The sequence below is a fragment of the Periophthalmus magnuspinnatus genome, chromosome 18, assembly GCF_009829125.3.
Source record: "Periophthalmus magnuspinnatus isolate fPerMag1 chromosome 18, fPerMag1.2.pri, whole genome shotgun sequence".
In the NCBI taxonomy this organism is placed as follows: Eukaryota; Metazoa; Chordata; class Actinopteri; order Gobiiformes; family Gobiidae; genus Periophthalmus; species Periophthalmus magnuspinnatus.
The window spans coordinates 18,437,438-18,460,102 of record NC_047143.1 but is presented as its reverse complement, the minus strand read 5'-3'; the positions used below and the strand labels follow the sequence as shown (position 1 = coordinate 18,460,102).

The window sequence follows — 22,665 nt, the reverse complement described above, 5'->3', positions numbered from 1 at the left end:
CGGAAACCAGCCCTGGCGCTGCGTGCGTGTGTGCGTGAGTGCTTGTATGCGTGTGTGTGGCAGGTCATTACCGAGCCAGTCCTCTCTCCAGTGGAGCGCAGGCAGCAGGTCTAGCCCCGGTGTCAGTGAGTGGACATGAGCGGGAGCTTGTAGACACCACCAGCATCTTCAGCGCGGGACGAACCGGCCCCCGGGGCGAGCTAGCTGCTAACCTCCACCCCCCTAACTTCACCAGTTTGACGCTGCGGTTTTAGGGAAGGAGCCGTGTGGGGAAGCGGGCTACCTCCGGTCACTGGGCTTTCTGCTGCACTGGAGAGCGCTACACGTCGGCTTGTTTTCTGAAGCCACATCCTGCCGAGATGGGTGAGTGGTCACGGAGCACACTACCAGCTAACTGTTGGCTAGTTCCTGCTTTTACTGCATGGATCTATAAATGCTTATTAGCAACATCATAACATGCCTTATTTTCCAAAGTAAAGGTGGGGCCATTTATTCTGCAAAACAGTTTTATTTGAGGTACTCGTAAGAGCTTGTGCCTGGTAGGGTAGTGTACGCGCGTTCGTGCACTCGGGTGGGGTAGCCCGCCTCTCTCCATCCCTGTCCAATGGTCCATAGTGGCTCTGGGCGCTCGGAGTATTTGTGGTTTGCAATGGTTGTACTGCTTGTATTGGGTGGCACTTTCCCCGGAGGACGACATGATGAACGCGCAGTCCTGACATGGTAGAGCCGCTGTGATGGTCCGTGGCACTCCTCCATCTCCACAGCTGTTATGCAATAGGAGCCATCGGCCCACTCTGACTCTGGTGGTTGCCGCCGCCGCCGCTGCCGCTGCCGCTGCCGCTGCTGCTGCTGCTGCTGGGGATGCTTGCAGATCCACGGCGTCAGTTTGGTTCTGCTGGAGGCTCAACCCTGTTATTATTTATGCAGCTGGGATATGCCTTCTTCAGCACTGGCCCCTTTAAATGGAAATCAAGGATAGACCTCTTAAAATATTGGAATACTTCTGCTATAATACTACCACTGCCCTCTTTAATTCAATTTCCGTTTATTTTTGTAGGGACTAAAATCACAGCAGCAATCACCTTGCAGGCCTTTACAAATTTGTTGATTTAACCAACTGAAAGTTAGAAAATCAAACAATGAAACTATCATTGGTCATTAAAAGACTAGTAGATATCTATACTATCTGCTTCAAATGAATAACAATGACTATTATTACAAAGACCACTCATAATGGTGAATGTTATTCATTAAAATAGTAGATTTTGAAGTCAAGTCAGGATATCTGGCAACGTTTAGCACATATAAAATATGATTGAATACAGTAATTCACTATTCTATCGTAGTTTGTAACTAACTGACATGATTGAATACAAAGTGATGAAAAAGGGTTGTTTTACATTGCACATAAAATGCTACTATGCTATCTACAACCATATACACATACTAACTCATTATGAGTAGTTTAGAGTCACCATTTCATTTAAAAATGCATGTTTTGGACAGTTTTTAAATTGACTGGTTTATACCCAAATCCACCAAAACCCTAAATACAGGCATGGCAACAAATTAGATGAACATTATGCAAAGGCTTTAACAAAACATTTCAAATTCCTCACCATCCTGCGTCGACACCTCAGCAGTCATACTCACGAACTAGAAACCATTAATGCAACAAGTATTCAGTTGAGTACGTGTCAGTGTTCTCAGCTGTATTAAATGGAAGTGTTGTGCGTGTGGGACTCTTTTCTTCTCCTCAGGCAGCCAGCTTCAGCCTAATCACATTTCAGTGTGATTCAGAAGACAGCGGCGTACAGTGAATAAGCATCTCTAATAAAATGTGTGCCTGATTTAAGCGTCCTGGTTTATATGCCTCAGCAGTAGGAGCGTGGTGTGACTTGCAGTGCGCTCTGAGATTAATGCAGAGCTGACTGTAAATAGGACAGAAAAATGTAGCTGCAATGTTCTAAGGTCACGGAGGAAACAACGAGAAGGATTGTAATAAGTAATAAGTGAATCCTACAAGAGTAATATGAGTTCAACTGACATGTTTAATATTTGTAGTATATTTTATCCTTTTGGTTTTCCAAATGGGTTAGCTATAGTAAATAATCCTCCATATATTCAGTCTTAGGGCCCACTTAAATCTGAAATAGTCCATTATTTTCTGTTTTTTATTTATTTTGTTTTACTTTTTTGTTGTAGACAGAAAGTTTTATTGGGCAGGACAATTGTGGAATGGGAAGAGACAAGTGGTTGTGGCGGGGAAGCAAACCCATGATGCGACCACATATTTCCACTACCTTAAACCACTACACCACAGATGAGCACTGAGATAATCCATAAATTTTTACATTTTTTTTGCATGTTGTCTTTTTTTACATAACAGGTATAAATGTATGACATGGGAAGAGACAGGATTGTCATGAAATTTTCAGGTTACCTGCGTGAATTGAACAATATTTTTAAATTATTTTTAGAAATGACCTGATTATGATGCCATATGTTGAGAAATTTATGTCTAAATTTACAGTCTACTTTGAAAGTACATTTTAGAGACTTTGAGACCGGATTTATTTGAGATGGATGCTACTATAAAGAGGAGTTCTCCTGCTTTATTGAACATGTGGTGGTGATTTCAAGGTGATTTTAAATAGAGGAAGCAGCTAATGGAAAAAACTCCCTCTTTAAGTCCATTAAAATTCCCTATTCTGGAACCAATAATGGCTATAATGAAATTCTCCTTATTGACTGTATGGCATGAAGCAGTATGCAAAAATGCATGGCTAAATAAATAAAACAAGTATTGTAGTTGCATTATAGTTAATATTCAAACTGAGTCTCTATAACATCATGTGAAGGCCCTTCTTAAAATTCAGACTCCTTGGGTTTGTTCAACTCCTCCTTGTCCTTGTTCCATGGCTGGATCGACTTTCCTTCCTCCTCCTCCTCTGTTGTCTTGATTTTAGTCTGTAAGTCCTTCAAAGATGATAAGAACCAGAGCTGACAACAGAATTAATAACCAAGCTTAAATAAAATGGCTTTTACTACAAAAAAGGGCTTGCAACATTTTTCAAAATTTTGCGTGTTCTTTCATGTTTCACAAACACAATGAATGAATTTCAAACTACTGAAATGCAAAGTACTTTAATACTTTAATGAATTAGAGTGTAATTTTAACACAAATTCTAACATAAATTCACAAAATAATAGTAGTTTCTTAAATATTACTGCATATTCTTACACTAGTTTCAATGTAGATCCAGACCATTATAAAGCCTCAGGAAAGATCCACACTTTTTATCAGTTGTTTTTTCAATTCAAAACCTGTTCAAATTACCATCTAGTTTTGATACACATTGATTGATGTCTGGTTATTTTTTAGACAACACAACAATGAACAAGTAATTATCAAAAAGAAAAGTGGACCTCACAGTGGTTGCTTACAGATAAACAAAGCTTCGGCCACTTTACAAGACTCTTCCATTTTCATAAATGTCTTCTTTTGCTTGTTTCCCCATAGACAATCTGAGCGAGGCCCTGGAGAAGCTGAAACTGGCCTCTTCGGACAGCTCTACAGACAGCGTGGAGAGCTGCGTGGACTGTTTGCTCAAAGCACTGGCCAATAACAGTGAGTCATCCACACAAACGACCAATAGCAATTCAGACTAGAGCCATGTTGCAGAGTAAGCAGAATAAACAATGCCAGTCACTGAGTCACTATTCGATATAAACTGCAAAGATAATCAGGTTGAATAGATTTTTTTGTAGCCCACTTGTTAAAAAAGGAATGGGTCTTGTGGGTAATTGGATTACCTTAATTGAACTCCGATAAATGTACACTTACTACACCTACAATGTAATAATAAAATGCAGGATGTTACAATATCAAATTTCAGTTTTAGCATAACTGTTAGAAGAAACATTGTGATTTATGATTATTCACCATTATTGACACCATGATCTATAATTTTCTTTCATCACCTTTATCTAATGGAACATCATTGCTTCAGTATATGACCAACTTTATGAAATCAAAGTTTCTGAATGATAAAATGAAATTAATGTGGCATAAATAGCTAGATTAAAAAAACAAATATTATAATATTTAATGTATTCTTATGCTGTTAGCAAAGGCCCATTATAAATAAACAGATACCGCAAGGAACTGATTTTACAATGATATGTTTAAAAGGTCAAATAACACCAGAAGATAGAAAAATAAATCATTCCAAATTATAACTGTGTTACTGCTTTTACCTTAATGTTACAATGGATGTCTAATTTTGTAAGGAGACTGTTTAGTTGGTGGAGGGTGTATACTGGGCTTTAGTGACAGTAGGGAGTTCCTAGTGCAAAACCAAGTGTCATTTTCACTGCGTTACAGTACAAAATGACATTAAAAAATTCTTCCTATAGTCATGCCACGTTAGGCCTTATTCAACTCATGTATCTGATTGTCAGCACTGTACCGCCAGTCCACATACTGTCTATAGGGTCGCCCATGTGTGACTGATTAAAGCCACATAGCCAGACAGCTGAGTAATGTAGGCCGCACTATTTCTGCTGACAGTGCTTTTCACCTCTACTGTAAATATCCATTGAGCAGGGGATGGCATCTATGATATACTGTGGTTTGTATTCAGTCCTCCTGTATACAAATGCATCATGTTATGTTTGTGTTTGCAGACACTGAAGCCAGTATGAAGATCCAGGAAATGGGAGTGCTGCCCCTGCTCCCCTCCCTGCTCACCCCCCAGTCTTCCTGCACCCCCAAAGTAGCCAACATCATCGCAGAGGTGGCCAAAAATGGTAAGATTCTTCTCCCAAGTTCAAGATAAAGAAACAACCTCCTATGACTACACACAAGGATCTTTGTGGTATTTAAACAGTTAGTATATATAATAACTCCAGAGATGGTCTGGGATGAATTAATAAAGCTGTATTTTTGAGGCACATAAGTATAAATATTCAAGCATTCTGACAAGCCCAAACTTTAAAATTGCATGATAAAAACTGAAATGAACTTAAACCGACCTAGTTAAAGACTGTGGACCTTACTGTCTTAAAAACATGGACAAACAGACTAGTTCATTTTAAATATTTTTTTTTTTAGACATCAGAGTTGAGTTTTACAATCACAGTAGCTCCAACAACAACTAGCATGCTAACAGCAGACCAGCATTTTTTTCTTGTTCATGGACAATAAAAACGTTTTATAACTACATGAAGAAAATAGCACACAGCATCTCATTCTGGCGCTAAGAGCTGCTTTTACAATATATCAGTATTCTAGCCAGATCAAAAATGGGTACAGCCCCTTTTAATGTGACAAAACATTTCAATCTCACAATGTTAAAGATTAAAAAATATATATACATTTACTTTCCTAGCACTAGGTTAAGATACAATGAAATGTGGATAGGAATAGTGGACACTCTTAATGCACTAAAGAACAAATGATTATCTAAATGAATAGCCTTAACAGTGGAAGTCTCCAAACCAAAGTCAGCTTTGGTGTTCTTTTAACTAAAACACTCTCAATCTGAGCTTATCAAATGTTGTACAAGCACTTTGTGTGAGAGCTGGCGTTGTCCTGAGTCCCTGCGCCAGAGCCCAGGAGAAGCTTTTAAAGTCAAAAAAGCACAAGTGGCATGAAAAGGTTAGGATAATGAATAGGTTTACAGCCGTGCTCAAGACTGCCGCTAATGATGACTCCACAGCGGTCGGCCTAGCTTGGCAACAGCCCGTTGGCATTTATCTGTCACAACCTCCGGAAACTGTCTGCGGCCCTCCCCGCGTGACACCGCGGACTAGCCCAAGTTCTCAGAGCTGCAACAGGAGCGGATGGATGTGGTCATGCAGGGATCTGTATTAAGAGTGCATTAAAGGAGAGAATTCTGTACTGTTTTATTCTAGAACTAGATGTTGAAAAGAAGAAAATTCTTTCTCAAAACAAACTAACAAAAAAAAAAACAACTTAAAACAAGCTATATTTAAAATTAAAATAATTATGCATAAATCTCCCACAGTCATGAAAAGTCCCAGAAATTAAGCTTCACTGCATCTCACCCAGAAATGCCATGGCAATAGATGGTCATCAGGTCAACCAAAGGACCCTTAGCACCTGGACATGATCTGGTTTAACGCCAAGTGAATGAGACCAGGAGATGACTGCAAAATATTGCACTGGAAGATTTATAATCATATTTATGGTCAAAGATTACAAATGCATACTTGTAAAGAGCAGGAGATATCTCCGATTGCATAGTTCACAGTATTGTGTGAAATTCAGGTTTTTTGGTTGTTAAAAGTTATTTCTCAATGCTTTAAATCACCATACCTTATACCTAATACAACAATTATCTTGTTTCAATACATTTCAACCTATTTATATTATTAGCTACAAATTAATACGACTTAATACTACCCAAATCTATAATACATTACAATGAAAGACATAAGGCATAAAATAAACGGTTGCTCTGTTCTTGTTCTTAGAGTTCATGCGGACTCCTTGTGTTGAAGCGGGCCTCATCCCTCCTCTCATTCAGCTGCTGACTTCTACAGACCAGGAGGTTCTACTGCAGACTGGCCGTGCGCTCGGCAACATCTGCTACGACAGCCGTGAGTAGGAATCCGCCTTGTGCTACCAACTAACCTTGAAAGCCTTTTGTATATTCTCTCCACACTATGGGTGGGCGATGTTGACAAAAATGTGTATCTCAGTACTTTTGGAATTCTCCAAATGGTCTGATATACTTTTTTTGTACCGATAATGATATCTGATACTTGTCTTGTGACTGACATTTACTAATATCACTAGTACCAACACTGCATTATTTGATATATTACCCAGCCCTATTCTCATTTTATTTATTTTTTTTTTTTCAATTCCTCAAAAATGTGCTAAAATGTGCTTGAGAATGTGTTGCTGAGGTGCAAGGTCTGCCCAAACAGTGCAAATCAAATCTAATTAAACGCAAAAACGCAGAGATATATTTTAATATTTTGTAAAAGTCATCTCCATTTGCAGCTTTGTTGGGTTTTTTTTTATGACGTTTTTTGTATTCTGATTTTATAAATTCCAATTTCTTATCAAAGAAGTCTAAGAGACTATACAAAGAATGATGTTAAAGCTACAATTTGGGAATTAAAATCTAAAAATACAGACGCATGTATTATTTGTTTTACGTAATGTTTAAATGCACGCTCAGTCAAATTCCAATATTTCATTTTCCTGGGTTATTGTTGGGAGAGCATTTGAGTTGAGACGTGGGGATTTGACGGGCAGCTTTAGCGGCTTTAGTCCCAGCTGTCAGGGGTAGCACATAGTTTTGCATAGTCTTGTCGAGGAGGAGGATATCTGAGGAGTCCAGAGGGAGATGACATTTGTCGGAGTGGAGGGAGGTCTGGGGGAAGCTGCTGCTGCTTTTTGATAGAGCTACCGGGAGAGAGGAAATGCGCAGCTGCTACCACCTTGGAGCCATATGTACTTTCACCGTTGTTTAGAGCGGATAGCAGAATGTCATCAAATGTCTCAAGACTTTAACGGTATAAAATTTTAGTATTACGATTATTGCGAGAAGACCAATCATGATTTTTATTGATTATTTACAATTACTAACACCATGACTAAACAATCATTTTCAGTTTTCTTTCAATCCCATTTTCTAATTGATTTCATAAAGCTTGACATGTACCAACTAGAATGGAGATCTAAATGAAGTTAATGTGACATGACTGGCAATATAAAAAAAATACTTGCATTACATTTTATGTAGAGAAGGTAGTCATCTGAATACTGTTTTTGCAGACATTTTGGCTCTATCCAGAAACCCTTTTCAATTGATTGTACTGGTTTGACGTGCTGTGTAGAATAAATCCCAGTGCCTCAAACCAGAACCATCATTTCATAATGGCTTCTGGATGGGAGCTGAAACATATACCACTGAAACCTTCTCTACAGTGGACCATGACTGGATTCATGTACAAATCTGACCTGATCTTGACATCTCTGTTTGGAACAGTAACTTTAACTTGTAGTGTGAGGATAGCTTTATTTTAAACTATTGGTAATGTTTGTTGATAGGTGTTTTAATGGGGCAGAAGTGCCAATGTCATTTAGCGCCAGATTTGGTTTTTTTACTACACCATTTCATGAATAATTGTAATCAACAAGAACCACTGTCACAATAGTTTCAGCCTAATATTCAAGGTAAAATAGTTATGCAGAATGCAGCCAAAAAGAGGACACCAAACAGCCAAAGATGCAGAGGTCAGGATTGACATGAGGCCATTTGGTTTTCATGTATTTTAATCACTAGCACAAAATCGCTCTGTGACTGGATTTGTTTTAAAGCGACACAGACCATTGTGTTTTTCCCTTTGCTATTATAAAGGAGTCGTGGAGACTGAGTATAGCTGAATTTATGGTGTAATGATTTAGAGGCAAGATATAAGATTTTATTAGAGGCACAAAAACAGGATGAGCCAACAGATCTCTGACAGAGATGAAAAGGCACAAATCTTGGGTGTGCAATGTTGGGGTCTGTTCTAATAGTAATAGGAATGACTTGTGGTTGTCATCAGTGGGGGGTGTGTGCTACATAAGCTGACTCATCCCATGGTTCCTGGTATTGAAACACCCATAAAATCTCCCAGGACAAGCAGTACAGTATGTTTGTTTGTGCGCTGTATCTTCTGTCTCCCCGCTGAATATGTGCCGCTCCTGTAAGTATTAATTAGTGAACACAGCGAACAAATAATAAAAGTGGTGAACAGATTTTGGCTTACAGCACGGCCATGTGGGAACTGACAAACAAAACTAAACTCGGTGTTGTTGTGGTCAGCACTCTCTGACTTTGCTGTCATAGGTCCAACAAATGAAATGTCTTAATTATGTCTTCACAACTTATTATTGTTTATTGTGTTATTATTGTTTAGATTTATATTTTTTTTTCCCTAAAGCTGTATTTGACTGTATGTAAAGTAGTAAACATTTAACATTTAGTAAACAAAAAGAAACATTAGACAGTAGAATTACATTATGTTTTCTTTTTTTTTAAATGAGGGGAGCCCATATGAAACATATAAAATAGCAGACTGAAATTGTGTAGGTAATAGAATGTGCACTGTAGTTTGCACATGTAGTTTGTAGCCATATTAAAATCACCAGACGTCTTTTGTATTGCAGCCTTTTCAGAGAATTAAATATTTCTATGTAGTATTAGTCGATGTCATAGTATCATCACAAGTTATACTAAAATAATTACTACACTCATTATTTAAAACAAGGAAAGTGTAAGAGCTATGTTGTTCTTGTTTTCTTTGCTGCGTTGTGTGTGGTTGACCTGTGTCCCGGCTCTTTGTTTTCCAGATGAGGGCAGGAGTGCAGTTGACCAGGCAGGAGGCGCTCTCTTAGTAGTTGACCACATTAAGTCCCTCTCCCCAAACACTGAGCCGGACAGTGAGAAGCTCTTGACTGTCTTTGTTGGCATGCTGATGAACTATAGCAATGAGAATGGTAATGACCCACTTACCACCAAATTAGACTAATCTCTTCACTAATCAGCCAATCAGCCAGTACTATTTTATACGAACTTCTACTATTTTGTACTTTACCATTCTTTTATATGGGTCTGATAACTGTGGTCTTTCCTACACGCTCCTCTTCTGTTTCAACTTTCATCTTGGAGGTAATCTGTAGATGTGTATGTGTTAGCTTAGTGTTGTAGCATCTCTTGTATTCTATAGAACTAGCTTTCATTGTGAAGTGTTTTGTAGAAGTAGCCATGAAGTCTGCTTAGCTGCTATTTCCATTGACTTTGGAGGACTATGGTGTCTTATTGACAAGTGGTGAAAAAGTTGTTTTCTATCCTTTTATGTAACAGATATTTATCTTGGCACAATGGCTATGTGTATTGAATGTGTTGCATAGTTGGTACAGCTGTTGCGTGATGTAAGCTAATGATTGTGATCATACACTAGTGGTTATTGCCACAGTGTGTGGATGCAATTGTTATGTCAACCTTGAAGAGAAAATGGGTTAATTTTTTTTTTTTTTTTTATCATTCATTTGAGACACGTGATGGAGGGTAGCAAAGATACTATGCTCTGCTATTGTCCACTTAAAATTGTATACATTTTAATTTTAGAATGTGAAACAAAGCAGGTTTTTTTTATATTTGAAGTCATTTTCTTTGGAAGGGGAGCAAGTTCCATAAGGTAAGGCATGAATGTGAAGGTCTGGTGCTTGGAAAATGTGTTATATGACCCTCACTGTATTTGCCAATCCTCCATATAAAAAACTAACAAAAAAACACAGGTAAACTTGACCACCTAATTCCTGAAAGCACTATGCCCAAGTCACTTTTCCTGCTCACTAATCCTTGTTGTGGAGAGTGGCTGGACCTCCTGCCAAGGTGTTCTTTGGCAGTGGAGGCCCGTTGGATCAGTCTGTGCGATGATGCATTGAGTGTGCCTCTTTGGAGCTGGGGCTGACTCTTCACATTGAGCTAATGGACTAACGGCATGCTCAAGCAGTGCCCCACAGGGAGAGCAACAGCTTATAAAGAGTACCCCTGGCTTCATCACCTTAGGATTCAAAGAGGTTTAATAGGGGCATAGCATGAGGACACAAGATGGAGGGGCAGGCACTGTGGTTTCAGAGCTAGTACTTTTAGGTTTCCTCTTTCCTCTCTAATATATATTTGTATTCAGTGTTCTGCTTTCTTGTTTTTGGTGGCTAGTGCTTCTTGAGCTGGTTGGAGGATCTCCTGAATCTTTGAACCACTCTTTATTGTCTATGTTTCTCCTTGGGTTTGGGCCTCATTTGTCTTTTTTAACTTTTCAGTTACTTCTTTAGATTTTTGATAAAGATTTTTATGTACTTTGAAAGTACAAGTTTCAAGAAATATAGGTTGCTTTCACAATTTCCAAATTTATGATCTACAAATGTTAAACTCAAATCATTTTATTGGGATTAGTTTGGCCATTAGTTTGGTCGTATAAATCTCATCTCTAAAATGCTTTCAGCTGACAACAGTAAAATATTTAATGCCACTTTTAGAAGCTATGATGAAAAAAATGATTTCACTTTTGTTTTTATGTTGATACATTGAACTTTGTAATTACTTGGCATATGCACATATTAACCAGGATCAACAAATCTGCAATCAGACAAAAATTTCTACCATAGAATTCTGACCTGTCCTTCAACTTCATTATAAACTATAGGTAACTAGAATATTGTGATGTCACATGAACACAACCTTTTTGTCCATCATTGTATCATTGTCCTTTATAGCAAGATGTGATGTCTTCAAAACCTGCTTAGTAGGTCATTTATATTGACTTGAAATTGTTAAAGTTTTGGGAAGGTTTTAGCTAGTTCTATAAAATCAAAGGTATTACATAAATTTCAAATGCACTCTGCTAAAGTGTTGATCAGCAGATAAATGTTGTCTTTCTGTGGTTTCTGTGTTTTGCAGATTCTCTACAAGCCCAGCTGATCAATATGGGCGTCATCCCAACCCTGGTCAAGCTGCTGGGTGTCCATTCCCACAACACAGCCCTGACGGAGATGTGTCTTATTGCATTTGGCAACTTGGCCGAGCTGGGTGAGTCAACACTTCTGTATTTTTAGCCTTTCGAGTCACTAAACATGGTCTTTTAGCTTAAGCCGTGGCATAGCGTATGACAGAGATTTGCAGCTGGCCTGGGCTCTATAAGGACACACTATAAATCCTGTGTAAATCCTCATGAATGGGAGGGTCTGATATTTACCCTGCAGAGTCCAGTAAAGAGCAGTTTGCCTCCACCAACATCGCCGAGGAGCTGGTGAGACTCTTCCAGAAGCAGACGGAGCACGAGAAGAAGGAGATGGTCTTTGAAGTGCTGGCTCCACTGGCAGAAAATGGTACGTTTGTTAAACTTTAATAAAATAACAAAAAAACACATGCATTGACACGTCAAGTACATTTTATACAAACTTTTTTGTGAATGCGGAAAATCTTTAAACTTAATTTATTGAAAATGTATCTGTGATGGTCGGCTTTAAAGCTGCATTACCCAACTTTTTTTCTCTTTTTCTTCCCCCCCCCAAAAAACTAAAATCAGACCGCTACACACAGTCTTCATCTAATTTGCAAACATTTTATCTTTTCTGAAATTGTAAGAGAGAGCCATCGTAGTCACTATATGGCTCTTGGACATGAGAGGTGATTAGCTGTGCAACAGTGGTCCACACTGAAAGCTATACTAACGTGGCGTTAGTGGCCAAAAAAAGCGTACATGTGAATAATAGTGAATAATAACAAGTTTGTGCCTTTGTCACAGTAAAAAAAATCAGGTACTCCAGAATATCCCTTTGAACAGTATATCTCTTTGATTAACTTTTACTAGATTAAAAACTTTGCATCAATTCATAGATGTTAATCTTGAGTTGTTATAACTTGACTTTAAAAATATGGAGACACCTGAAATTTGAGTAAACTTTACATAATTGGTACCTATATTATAGTTTACATCTAACAGCAGGCCTCTCTTCTCTTTGGGGTCCAGATCAAACCCTGTCCTCCCGCTGTACACAGTAAATGGTGCTCTCAGTGTGAGTCACGCGTTCCAGACTAACTGCTAACTGCACAGTCATGGCAGACAGCTCCTGCACTTCCTCAGCCCCCCCCTCCCCCCCTCTCTCTCTCTCTCCAATTCTCTCTCTCTCATGTGTGTGTGGACTCTTATCTCCTGCCTCGTCAGTCTCCACGACAACGTCCCACTTAACTGCCTCTGTGCCTCTGTGAGCCTCTGTCCACCTCTTCATCAGGTTTACACAGCGGGTGGTTATTATAATCACACAACATCAGCCGCTTAGCACTACAGAAATGCATCAAACTTTCACAGTAGACAGTCTTAAACATTTGAATTGAGACAATGGCAGGAGTTCAAACTTGCAGTGCGACTTTTATGTATTATCATTTCTGATGTTCTGAACAAAACATCGGGCAATCTAATCTTCAGTGTGGCACACTGGTTGATACAATACTACATTCAACAAGTCATTTTTTGATTTGGATACAGGAGCTTGTGTTTATCTGTGACGGAGATGTAAATTATACATTCATTCTATTCCTGCTGCTTATTCCCATTAATGAGCTTAGGTGGCTGAAACCTACTCCACTTACTCTGTGCTAAGGCAAAAACTCCTTGGATAATGGGCTAGTAAGAGTTGATACAATTCACACTTTAAAAGCAGATATCATATATAGCAACAAACGAGGGAAAGAGCTTACTAATATTACAGGTGTGTAGTATTAGAAGCATACTTGAGTGAATTGTACTTCTGGGAATAGTTTTTGTAGCAAGATACGTTTACTCCTACTTGAGAAATATATATTAATTGAAGGAACAGTACTCAGTTAAGTTGTGGTTACTCTTCCCATTGTGAGCAAGTCAACAAGTGTCTAATATTGACAGTATTAAATGATCTGAACATTTGTTTCTTGCAGTGCTTCTTCAGAAATCATTTATAAGATGTCTCATGTTTAAAAGTAAAACATACCAGATTTTGCACATTGTTCAATGATAGTTACTTTAAAATTGCTCTTACTTTTTCTACTTAGAAATATTATTTGTAAAGCCACTCTTTGTTGAGTAAAATTGCTGGCTACCCACTTCTACACCTTATTAACCTTAAATACAAAACATATCAGAGGGCATGGTTATGATGATAGCTTGTTTGTGTGTAGGCAGCACGGTGGCTGAGTGGCAACACTCATGCCTCACAGCAAGAAGATTTGGTTCGATCCCCGGGTTGCCCAGGCCTTTTTGTGTGGAGTTTTGCATGTTTTTCCCCGTGTCTGGATGGGTTTCCTCCGGGTACTCCGGTTTCCCCCATCAACCAAAACATGAACGCCCTTTGAGACAACTTTTGTTGTGATTTTGGGCATTACAAAAATAAAATTAATTGAATTGAATTGTTTGAGTGTGGCAGCCTACATTATGTACATTTGCTCTTACTTCTTATGGCATTTGTAATTGGATAATTTTATTCAGTTGAAATCATGTTCAACTTCGCTACTGAACTACCTAACAGCTATTTAATTCAAGTTCTGAACCTTTTGTATTTTAGATACATATTTAATATCATTCAGACAAGGTGTTGTTATTTTGGGTGTGCAGATGTCATCAAGTTGCAGCTGGTGGAGGCGGGGCTGGTGGAGTGCCTGCTGCAGGTGGTGGCTCAGACAGTGGACGGAGAGCGAGAGGAGGACATCGCTCAACTCAAGACTGCCTCAGACCTCATGGTGCTGCTGCTGCTCGGAGGTCAATACAAATATGAACCACGGCTATTATTAGGGCATTGTGAGCTTCCCCACTATGTCTGTTAGAGGTGCACTGAGTAACTTTTCTGCTGCAGAGTCTGTCACCTGCTTATTGCTTTGGCTACATCAGTGGTGTTCAAACTATGGCCTGGAGGCCAAATGCAGCCCTCAGACAAATTTTTATTTGCCCTCAGGCCCCTTCCAGAATTAGAACTGATCATATAAAGAAATGTTTACACACACACACACACATGTTTCTAACACTATTACCTCAATAGCTAAATTGCTTTTCCAAGCCTTATTAAGGTACAAGGGCTGTGTGAAAGATGTGTAAATGTCACAGAGTATGTGGCTATGGAGAAGTTGGAAATGGGGTCATATTGTGGCCAAAATTTGATTTAGCTGTAAACCAATTTTGAGTGAGAGCTTAGAAATATGTGTAACAGATAAAAGTCCAAATAATAAATTGACAGTTTACTACAGTTGGTGAAAACAATTGGTTTTATTACCATAGCAGGTAGAACCACCCATCCGTTCCTTCCATCTGGACAGGCCTAGTGCATGCTGGGGTTCGTCTATCGCGTCTTCTCCCGAAGCAGTTGCACACATAAGCAGAGTGCCAACAACATGCACCACCCGATGCATCCTCGTGCCATAAGCTAATGTTTGAGCACCACTACTTTCTCGTACTTAGTCCTTCCTTGCAAGGCAAGGTTTCGCTTTCGCTTCGCTTTGCTTTTCGCTTTTGTGGCACATTTCGCTTTGTGGCACTCTTCCCGGATCATCTCTTCTGCCTGTTACTCTTTCTATCGAGCCTGTGTCCACTCCCCCTGACGCTCACCCACAAACACACCACCTCATGCTTTCACCATCAGCTTTCCTCCAGTGGCTCCATCCCTGCCCATCACCCGTCCTCGTCTTTCTTGTCATCCGTCATATCTGTTCCATATGTCCCACCGTCGCTGACTGAGCCTGGACTGCCTCAGGACAGGTGGTGACCCTGCTCACAGTAAGAATGCATGAGCAATAAAAACACCTATAATGAAATAAATGCTTGATGGATGCATTTGCCTTACTGTGGAACATTCCAAGCAAAGCATTGTCATCCCCTCGAAAAAGTTACATACTAGCGCATCTTTAATATTATAATGGGAGAATTAGATATCGGAAAATCACTATTAATTACTGTTTGATTGACATTTTACACCACGCATGCTACTTTTAAAGTTGTTTGTGTACATTTTGGAAATTAGAAATTAGAAAGCATAATCAGCTTTGGGTTGCCAGATCCTAAGACTAAAACAGTAAACCTAAATGTTATGAGCTCTGTCCTTCAATATAAAACTGCTAATTGCATCCGAGCTTTTGTAGCTACTACCTAAAATCACAAGTTTTTCTGTCCTAAATATATCACACTCACTAACACATTTTAAAATAAGCAGACTATGTCCAATAATACCACAGCTAATAAATAATGCACTTGTGGTTTTAAAATTTCATTGCGCCTCAATAGACCTGGACATGGGGGGCTATTTTTAGGCCCAAATGAGCTGTGACTTGATGGATTGATGTTCTCCCGTGGGTCAGTCATGAAGAATTGACCGGTATTATTAGTGTTTGACAAATGGGACATATTTTGAAACTTTTTTTCTCTTTTGCTGTGCAGATGAGTCGATGCAGAAGCTGTTTGAAGGAGGAAAGGGCAGTGTTTTCCAGAGAGTTCTGTCCTGGATCCCCTCACACAACCACCAGCTACAGCTTGCTGGGGCACTAGCCATAGCCAACTTTGCTCGAAATGGTATGTAATGTAATCATATAGTAAATGTGTAAACATCATTTACTGTTGAATGCTATTGTTTTTTTTTGTTTTGTCATGCTACCTCAGATACCTTTGTGTTTAGGGATAATACTCATTTAATTTCGTAGTAGTAATTTTGTAGTACTCGAGGCTGGTCTCGAGAGTTTTTTATGGTCTTGGTCTCGTCCCGGACTCAAGCGCATTTGGACTCGGTCTTGGCCTTGAGGTCGCTTGGACTCTGTGACCGACTCGAGGTGTGCCACTCAGTATCAGACCTCTCTTTCCTCCCTGCATATAGTGTATATAGGCTCCCTCCTCATTATACACTTATTAGAAGACCAAGCCCAAACTCGGAGCAAAAACGTACCTAGACTTGTGCTACAATGTTCGCATAGAGAACTGCGACATATGGGCTGATGTTTGCCTGATAAAAGTGCACAAATCCATTGATAAAAGTGCACAAATCCATTGCATTTGTCATGATGTGCGTTTGGTGTAATAAATGTTCCGAGGCTGGTAAATATCACTGCATCTCCAGTAAGATAATGTAGCTCCAGTTAGGAACTTGATAAGTCTTCGAATATAGATTACAGTTTTCTGTTAAGTGCAAGTGGAAGTTGGCTCAAAACAGGATTTCTCTGTGGGTGCAGTGTACTGAAACACTCTGCACCCCTTTTTTGACCCTTTGTTTGGTTTTGAAGCCTAAATCATTGATCAGATGACATGGAGATAGATTTGTAAAAAAAAAAAAAAAGTGATATATATGTGTTAAAATGACAGTAAAACACAAGTAAATGCAGAACATAACAATGATGGTCTCACTTTCGTCTCAATGGGCCGTGGTCTTTGTCTTGTCTTAATCTTGACTCTCAGAGGTCTTATCTTGTTTCGGTCTCAGGGCCCTGTGGTCTCGGACAGGTCTTCATTAGTGCGGTCTTGACTACAACACTATTAGGAAGGAACTAAATCTGTGTTCTATGTACATGTTTGTACTTTTAGAATAAATTCTGAATACAGTTGCTTTTCTAAAATAAAAGGAATACATAGAGTTTAGAGTTTAGTTTAGAGTTCAAACTACATGGTAATAGTAAAAAAAAAGAAGAGCTGAAAACACACTTGTGGTAAGTGAAAATGCATTGAGGTATGTTAGCTGGAGTTTTGGGAGTGACTGGACAGTTGTATTCTGCCTTTTTACTTTTTCCACACAATCCTAATAATTTTGAGAGGTTTTGTCAATGCCCCACCATGTCCCCTTTTAGTTTATTATTCATGTCTTTAGTTGACTACAGCCCTACTTGTGTTGCAGCTTCCTTTTATTAAGTTGTTGTTGTGTATTGTGTTTACACAGATGGGAATTGTATTCACATGGTGGACACGGGGATAGTGCAGAAGCTTCTGGAGCTATTGGACAGACATGTTGAAGAAGGAAATGTGACGGTACAACATGCCGCCCTAAGCGCCCTGAGAAACCTGGCCATACCTGGTGAGAAGACATCAAGACAACACTTGAATACTGTTAATCTGTAAACGAAAGATGATATTTATTAAAGTTATCTTATATAGACAATTGTTTTTAAACTTTGGGCATCATTCACTCCAGACTCTTTGGTGGTAACCTACTTCTTTAATCACAGCTGCAAGGTGTGTGACATGTCATTCCCAAGGACACAACAATGTACAATGGTCTGAGCTGTGTTTTAAGGAACATATATTGTGCTTGAACCTGCTATATAGTTATAATCTACAACCCCTGTGGATCATTGTTATAATTTTACATTGCAATATTCATCTAAAATAACTTGATAAAAGAAAAGAAACAAGTCTGCTTACTTCTGCGCTAGAAAACGGCAATGCTGACATTGTCGTAAACGCCACCACAGCACCTTCGACTGCAGGTCATGCTAGCAAGTAGCAGATCTTTTTCATTTGTACTAAAATGACTATGCAATGCTACCGAATCATACGCATATCACTGATTAAGAAAATAAAATTGGAGAACAAAATACGCATACGCCCATTCCTCTGTATTTACTTTGTGGTGGTTAAACGGGGGTTGGTCAGCAATATTAAAAATTGCTCAATCATGCACGAGTCACTCCATACAACTTTAACAGGGTAAATGAGAAGAGGAAATAACTATAGCATGGTTAAAATGTCTGAAAAGTTCACACAATGGATCTACTTTAAATGGTATTAACTGTATCATAAATTTTCCAACTTTTCTGCTCAGTGGTGAATAAATCCAAGATGCTGTCTGCTGGTGTGGCAGATGTGGTGTTGAAGTTCTTGCCTTCTGAGATGCCTCCGGTCCAGTTCAAACTGCTGGGAACATTACGAATGCTCATCGATACACAAGGTATATTATAGTCTTTTCCATTCTATGAGCTAATCCTATTCTGTCACTCACTGGAGAGATCTGGTTTATTACAGTCTGTATTGAAGTTATGTAAAGCAGTTGGCATCAGAAATAGACTTCTTTGGCAGCTCACCCTTTGTTATGCAGATAGAGATTTAGAAACCATTAAAGCAAAAATTTAAATGATACATTCATCATCAGTTTGATATAAATCATAGATTGTCACTTTGTTTAAATTTTCAATATGTAATTTTTCTGGTGGAGGGTCGCTTCCTGCTGGCTCGATGGAAATGTTATTGCTTTGCTTGGAATGTTCCATAGTATAGTATTAAAGGATTCCATTTTCATATAAACAAACAAGTGGCGCTTACCTGGCCACGCTTTGGCCAACTTTGCAAAAACGACTGGGTCTGGAACCCAGACCCAGTTTTCCCCAATTCTTAAGAGCAACGTAACGCAACGCAAATTAACCAATTGGAGAGACGCATGGTCTGTTCGGTAAAAAACAAAAGTGGCAGCTTACATTAAAAAAGGGGGAAAAAATAATGGGACTGAGAAACAGCACGGTTTTCTACAGGATCAACAAGTGAAGCACTAAGCAGTTATTTATCTGAAGTATTTTTGAGAGGAAATGTGTAGAAGGAACTAGTTAGTCAGGCAAATAGGCCATATCTGTGAAGAATCGATCCCACTCACTGTAAGCGTGCATGATTTTCAAGGTATTTTTAGCCATAAAATTTTGATATCTGGGGCAAAGCAATAACACTTTCATAGAGACAAGGCAGCGGACCCTCCACCAGAAAAGTGAAAGGTGCACCTTCATTGCCTGAACAAGTATAATATGGTAACTACAAATTGATGTTGATTCTATGTTGAATCCAGCTGAGGCGGCGGAGCAGCTGGGGACCAATGTGAAACTAGTGGAGCGTCTGGTGGAGTGGTGTGAAGCCAAAGACCACGCTGGAGTGATGGGAGAGTCCAACAGGCTGCTGTCTGCTCTCATCCGACACAGCAAGTCCAAGGTCCAAGCAGTGCATGGCCTCACATCTACTCGGCTTGGCATCTGCCATTAGCTTATGTGTCTTTTACATACTTGTTTATATGTAACAGGAAGTGGTTCGAACAGTCATCCAGTGTGGTGGAGTCAAACATTTAGTTACTATGGCTACGAGTGAGCATATGATCATGCAGAATGAAGCACTGGTGGCATTGGGTCTCATAGCAGCACTGGATCTGGGTAAGAAACTCAAAAGGGAAACTAACAAAAGCAAAATAACAGGTGTAAAGTGTGTGGATTCTAACAATGGGCTGTGCTTTTCCAGTGGCTGCAGAGAAGGACTTTGTGGGCTCCAGTTTGGTGTCTGTGCTTCACAAACTGCTGTCAGACGAGAGGAGTGCTCCAGAGATCAAGTACAATTCTATGATCCTGATCTGTGCTGTTATGGGCTCTGGTGAGGACTACGAACCTTTTATTTATACTCTCACTCATCTTTGGTTGTGGTAGACATTACATTTGCCTTTGTCTTCTCAGAGCCCCTTCACAAAGAAGTTCAGAGCCTGGCGTTTATCGATGTCGTGTCCAAACTGCGGGCCCATGAAAACAAGACAGTGTCTCACCAGGCCTCGCTCACGGAGCAGCGGCTAACGGCCCAGAGCTAAAGGACTGTGCCCCCCCCCACACACACACACACACACACATAGACACACATACACATACACATACAAACACACATGCACAACCACACATAGTACACATTTACACACATGTACATGACACGCCTGCCTGACCACCCCCATCACCCCCCGTCACGTGCCAAGGTACCATGTCGTTTACTGCCAGCTCCTTGTCCAATCACAACACTGCATCCTCTCCCCTGCTTAGCACCACACACAGGTTCCTCTGCAGCTGTACTCTTGTGCATATGTCTGGATTTTTCAAACAGGCCAGTTTGACAAAGGTAGTAGAGTATTGTTGAAATGAGCCGCTTAAGTTACTACTAAACAACTAGAGACACAAATGTCTTCAGATTGTTTTAAGACAGATTTTGGAAATATTAGAACAACAATTTGCACTTTGTTTAGGGTTCACTGCAGGCTTTGAACTGTTTGCTGTTGTGATAGACAGTACTGTATATTCTCCATTAATCACAGTGTATTTAGAACTGACAACTATTTTATAGTACTGGAATAGTCTAGATTAAAAGCTTGATCTGAACAATCTCTGAAAGCTGCTCAAAATGTTCAATATCTCTGTGAAACTGGCTTCAGTTCCTTTAGTTTTGTGTCATTAAAGCCAAACTTGAAGTGTTTTTAGACTTTGGGGTTTGAAGTTGTCCCCTGAAAGCCATATTATTAGTGACTAATTTCAATGGAATCAAACATTCTGAATGGTTCACACAGACTTTCCCATTGTTACGTGATGTGACTTTATAACATCATTTTGTGCATGCATTGGCTCCAGTCATCAGACAGCATCGTATTGCAATAGATCCTTAAGACCATAGCTGTGAACTCATCTACAGGTACCACGCCCATCAAATAGTGCACAAAAAAACAAAAATAATGCCAGACCAAACTTTTGGTTCCACTTTTTCTACAGCAGCCATCCACGCCGTGCGAGTTGTGTCACATGTAGCTACAATATTAAACTGCCTAGAGACTGCATGTTTTAGTCCAGTGTTTTGCAGCTCACCAATTCAAAATACAGCTTTACTTTCGCTCTTGTACTCTCCTGTCATTCTTAAAGATTCAGGGGGTTTTATTCCGATTTTAAATTACACACTTGGAGACGCTATGAATACAGAAAATTAAATGCCGTGTTGTCCCTGGCAGATACAAGGCAGATTTTATTAATCTAAAATCATCAACTTGAAGGAAAATCTATTTTTACTTGACTTTACATAGACACTGTCTCGCCACACAGCTGCTCTTCCGCCTCAATCGCTAGCCCCAAGTTCACACTCAAGCACAACCCAAAATGCTGGTGTGTGTGCACTATAGGAAAATAAGAGGTTTAAGCTTACAGTCACTGGCCACCTTACTAGGTACACGTGCTTCTCTTGATGATCAATACAGACACTGTATAAAATTTAAATTGCTGAGAATTAAAATGGAGAATACATTTTAAACATGTTTTTTTCTTGTCTGAATAACTCAAAATTATTTAGGACTTTTAAAGACTGAAAAAAGTTGCTGATACAATGTAAAAAAAAAAGCTGGCAATTTGCCTTATTTTTGCCTCCCAGGATTGACGAATGTCAATATTTTCAGCCAAGCCATATTAACTTCATTCATCTCTTTTTATTCTTTAAATTTGTAAAATTACCTTGTGATAATCCATCTAACTTTCCTTAAAAAGCTGTTGAATAGTTGTACCTAATAAAGTGGCCGGTGAGTGCATAGTCTTACTGTTTTTGATTATTTTTCTGGGGTTATCAGGAAACGGGAGCTAACTGAATGCCACTCTCATGTTTGCGGGTTTGTCCGTCTCTTAGATCAGAATCACTGTAAACAATGTGAACATGCTGCGGTGTGTTCCATGTCCACTGTATTTGTTTTGTTTTTTATGATATGAATGGTTATTTATCAGATCTGTGCTCTTACCAAGACACGCCAGTGGAGATGTATCCATAGTAACTGCATCAAGAACTATAAACGTAAATGTTTGTTGTAAATGTCATGAGTTGTACATTTGAAAGATTGTAACTCAACAGATAATTAAAAGATAATAGCTGGTCATATACAGTATCTTGTGTTTTTCAATTAGATGAAAGCATTGTTATTGTTTTGGTATAATGTCAGAGGAATGCAATATTAACAATGAAACTTAATCAAATGTGTATTGCTGGTGTATTAAAGACCCACAAGGAGATTTTCATTTTGATGATTGAGAAACAAGTTATTGATGTGAATATTTTGTTCACTATGCTATACATCAGGGGGAAATTGTGAGAAACTATAGCTATCAATTCTACAGATCTTTAGATGGGAGTCCCTAGATGAAGGATTAAGACCATTTTGCATGTTTAGATTGGATTAGATTAAAAGAGAATACCAAAAGAGAATACTCACCCAAACAAGAGGGGAACTTTCCTAACACTTTAAGAACCACATACATATTGGCTAATTATGTAAATGTCATGCTAGTTATTCAGCTATTGGTTGCTATTGGCACTTATGAAGCATTT

The 22,665-nt window shown here is 39.1% G+C and overlaps 1 protein-coding gene across 2 annotated transcripts; it reads left to right on the top strand.

The window, feature by feature from the left end:
- The first annotated feature begins 8 nt into the window (after positions 1-8).
- rap1gds1 (RAP1, GTP-GDP dissociation stimulator 1) lies at positions 9-22,216 on the top strand. Of its 2 annotated transcripts, XM_033983487.2 has the most exons (15): positions 9-363; positions 3,524-3,631; positions 4,690-4,812; positions 6,502-6,627; positions 9,380-9,526; positions 11,493-11,621; positions 11,795-11,920; positions 14,182-14,325; positions 15,991-16,122; positions 17,471-17,605; positions 18,353-18,478; positions 19,361-19,500; positions 19,589-19,715; positions 19,801-19,929; positions 20,010-22,216. In XM_033983487.2, the coding sequence occupies exons 1-15, from the start codon at positions 360-362 to the stop codon at positions 20,135-20,137; spliced, it is 1,824 nt and encodes a 607-aa protein (XP_033839378.1). In that variant the 5' UTR covers positions 9-359; the 3' UTR covers positions 20,138-22,216. The 2 variants fall into 2 exon arrangements, with proteins under 2 accessions (XP_033839378.1, XP_033839379.1); XM_033983488.2 differs by lacking the exon at positions 9,380-9,526.
- The last annotated feature ends 449 nt before the right edge of the window (positions 22,217-22,665 follow it).

Coding starts and splice junctions, on each gene's coding strand:
- rap1gds1 (XM_033983487.2), top strand. Junction 4,813..6,501: donor CGCAGAGGTGGCCAAAAATG/GTAAGATTCTTC, acceptor TCTTGTTCTTAG/AGTTCATGCGGACTCCTTGT. Junction 19,501..19,588: donor TCCGACACAGCAAGTCCAAG/GTCCAAGCAGTG, acceptor TATATGTAACAG/GAAGTGGTTCGAACAGTCAT.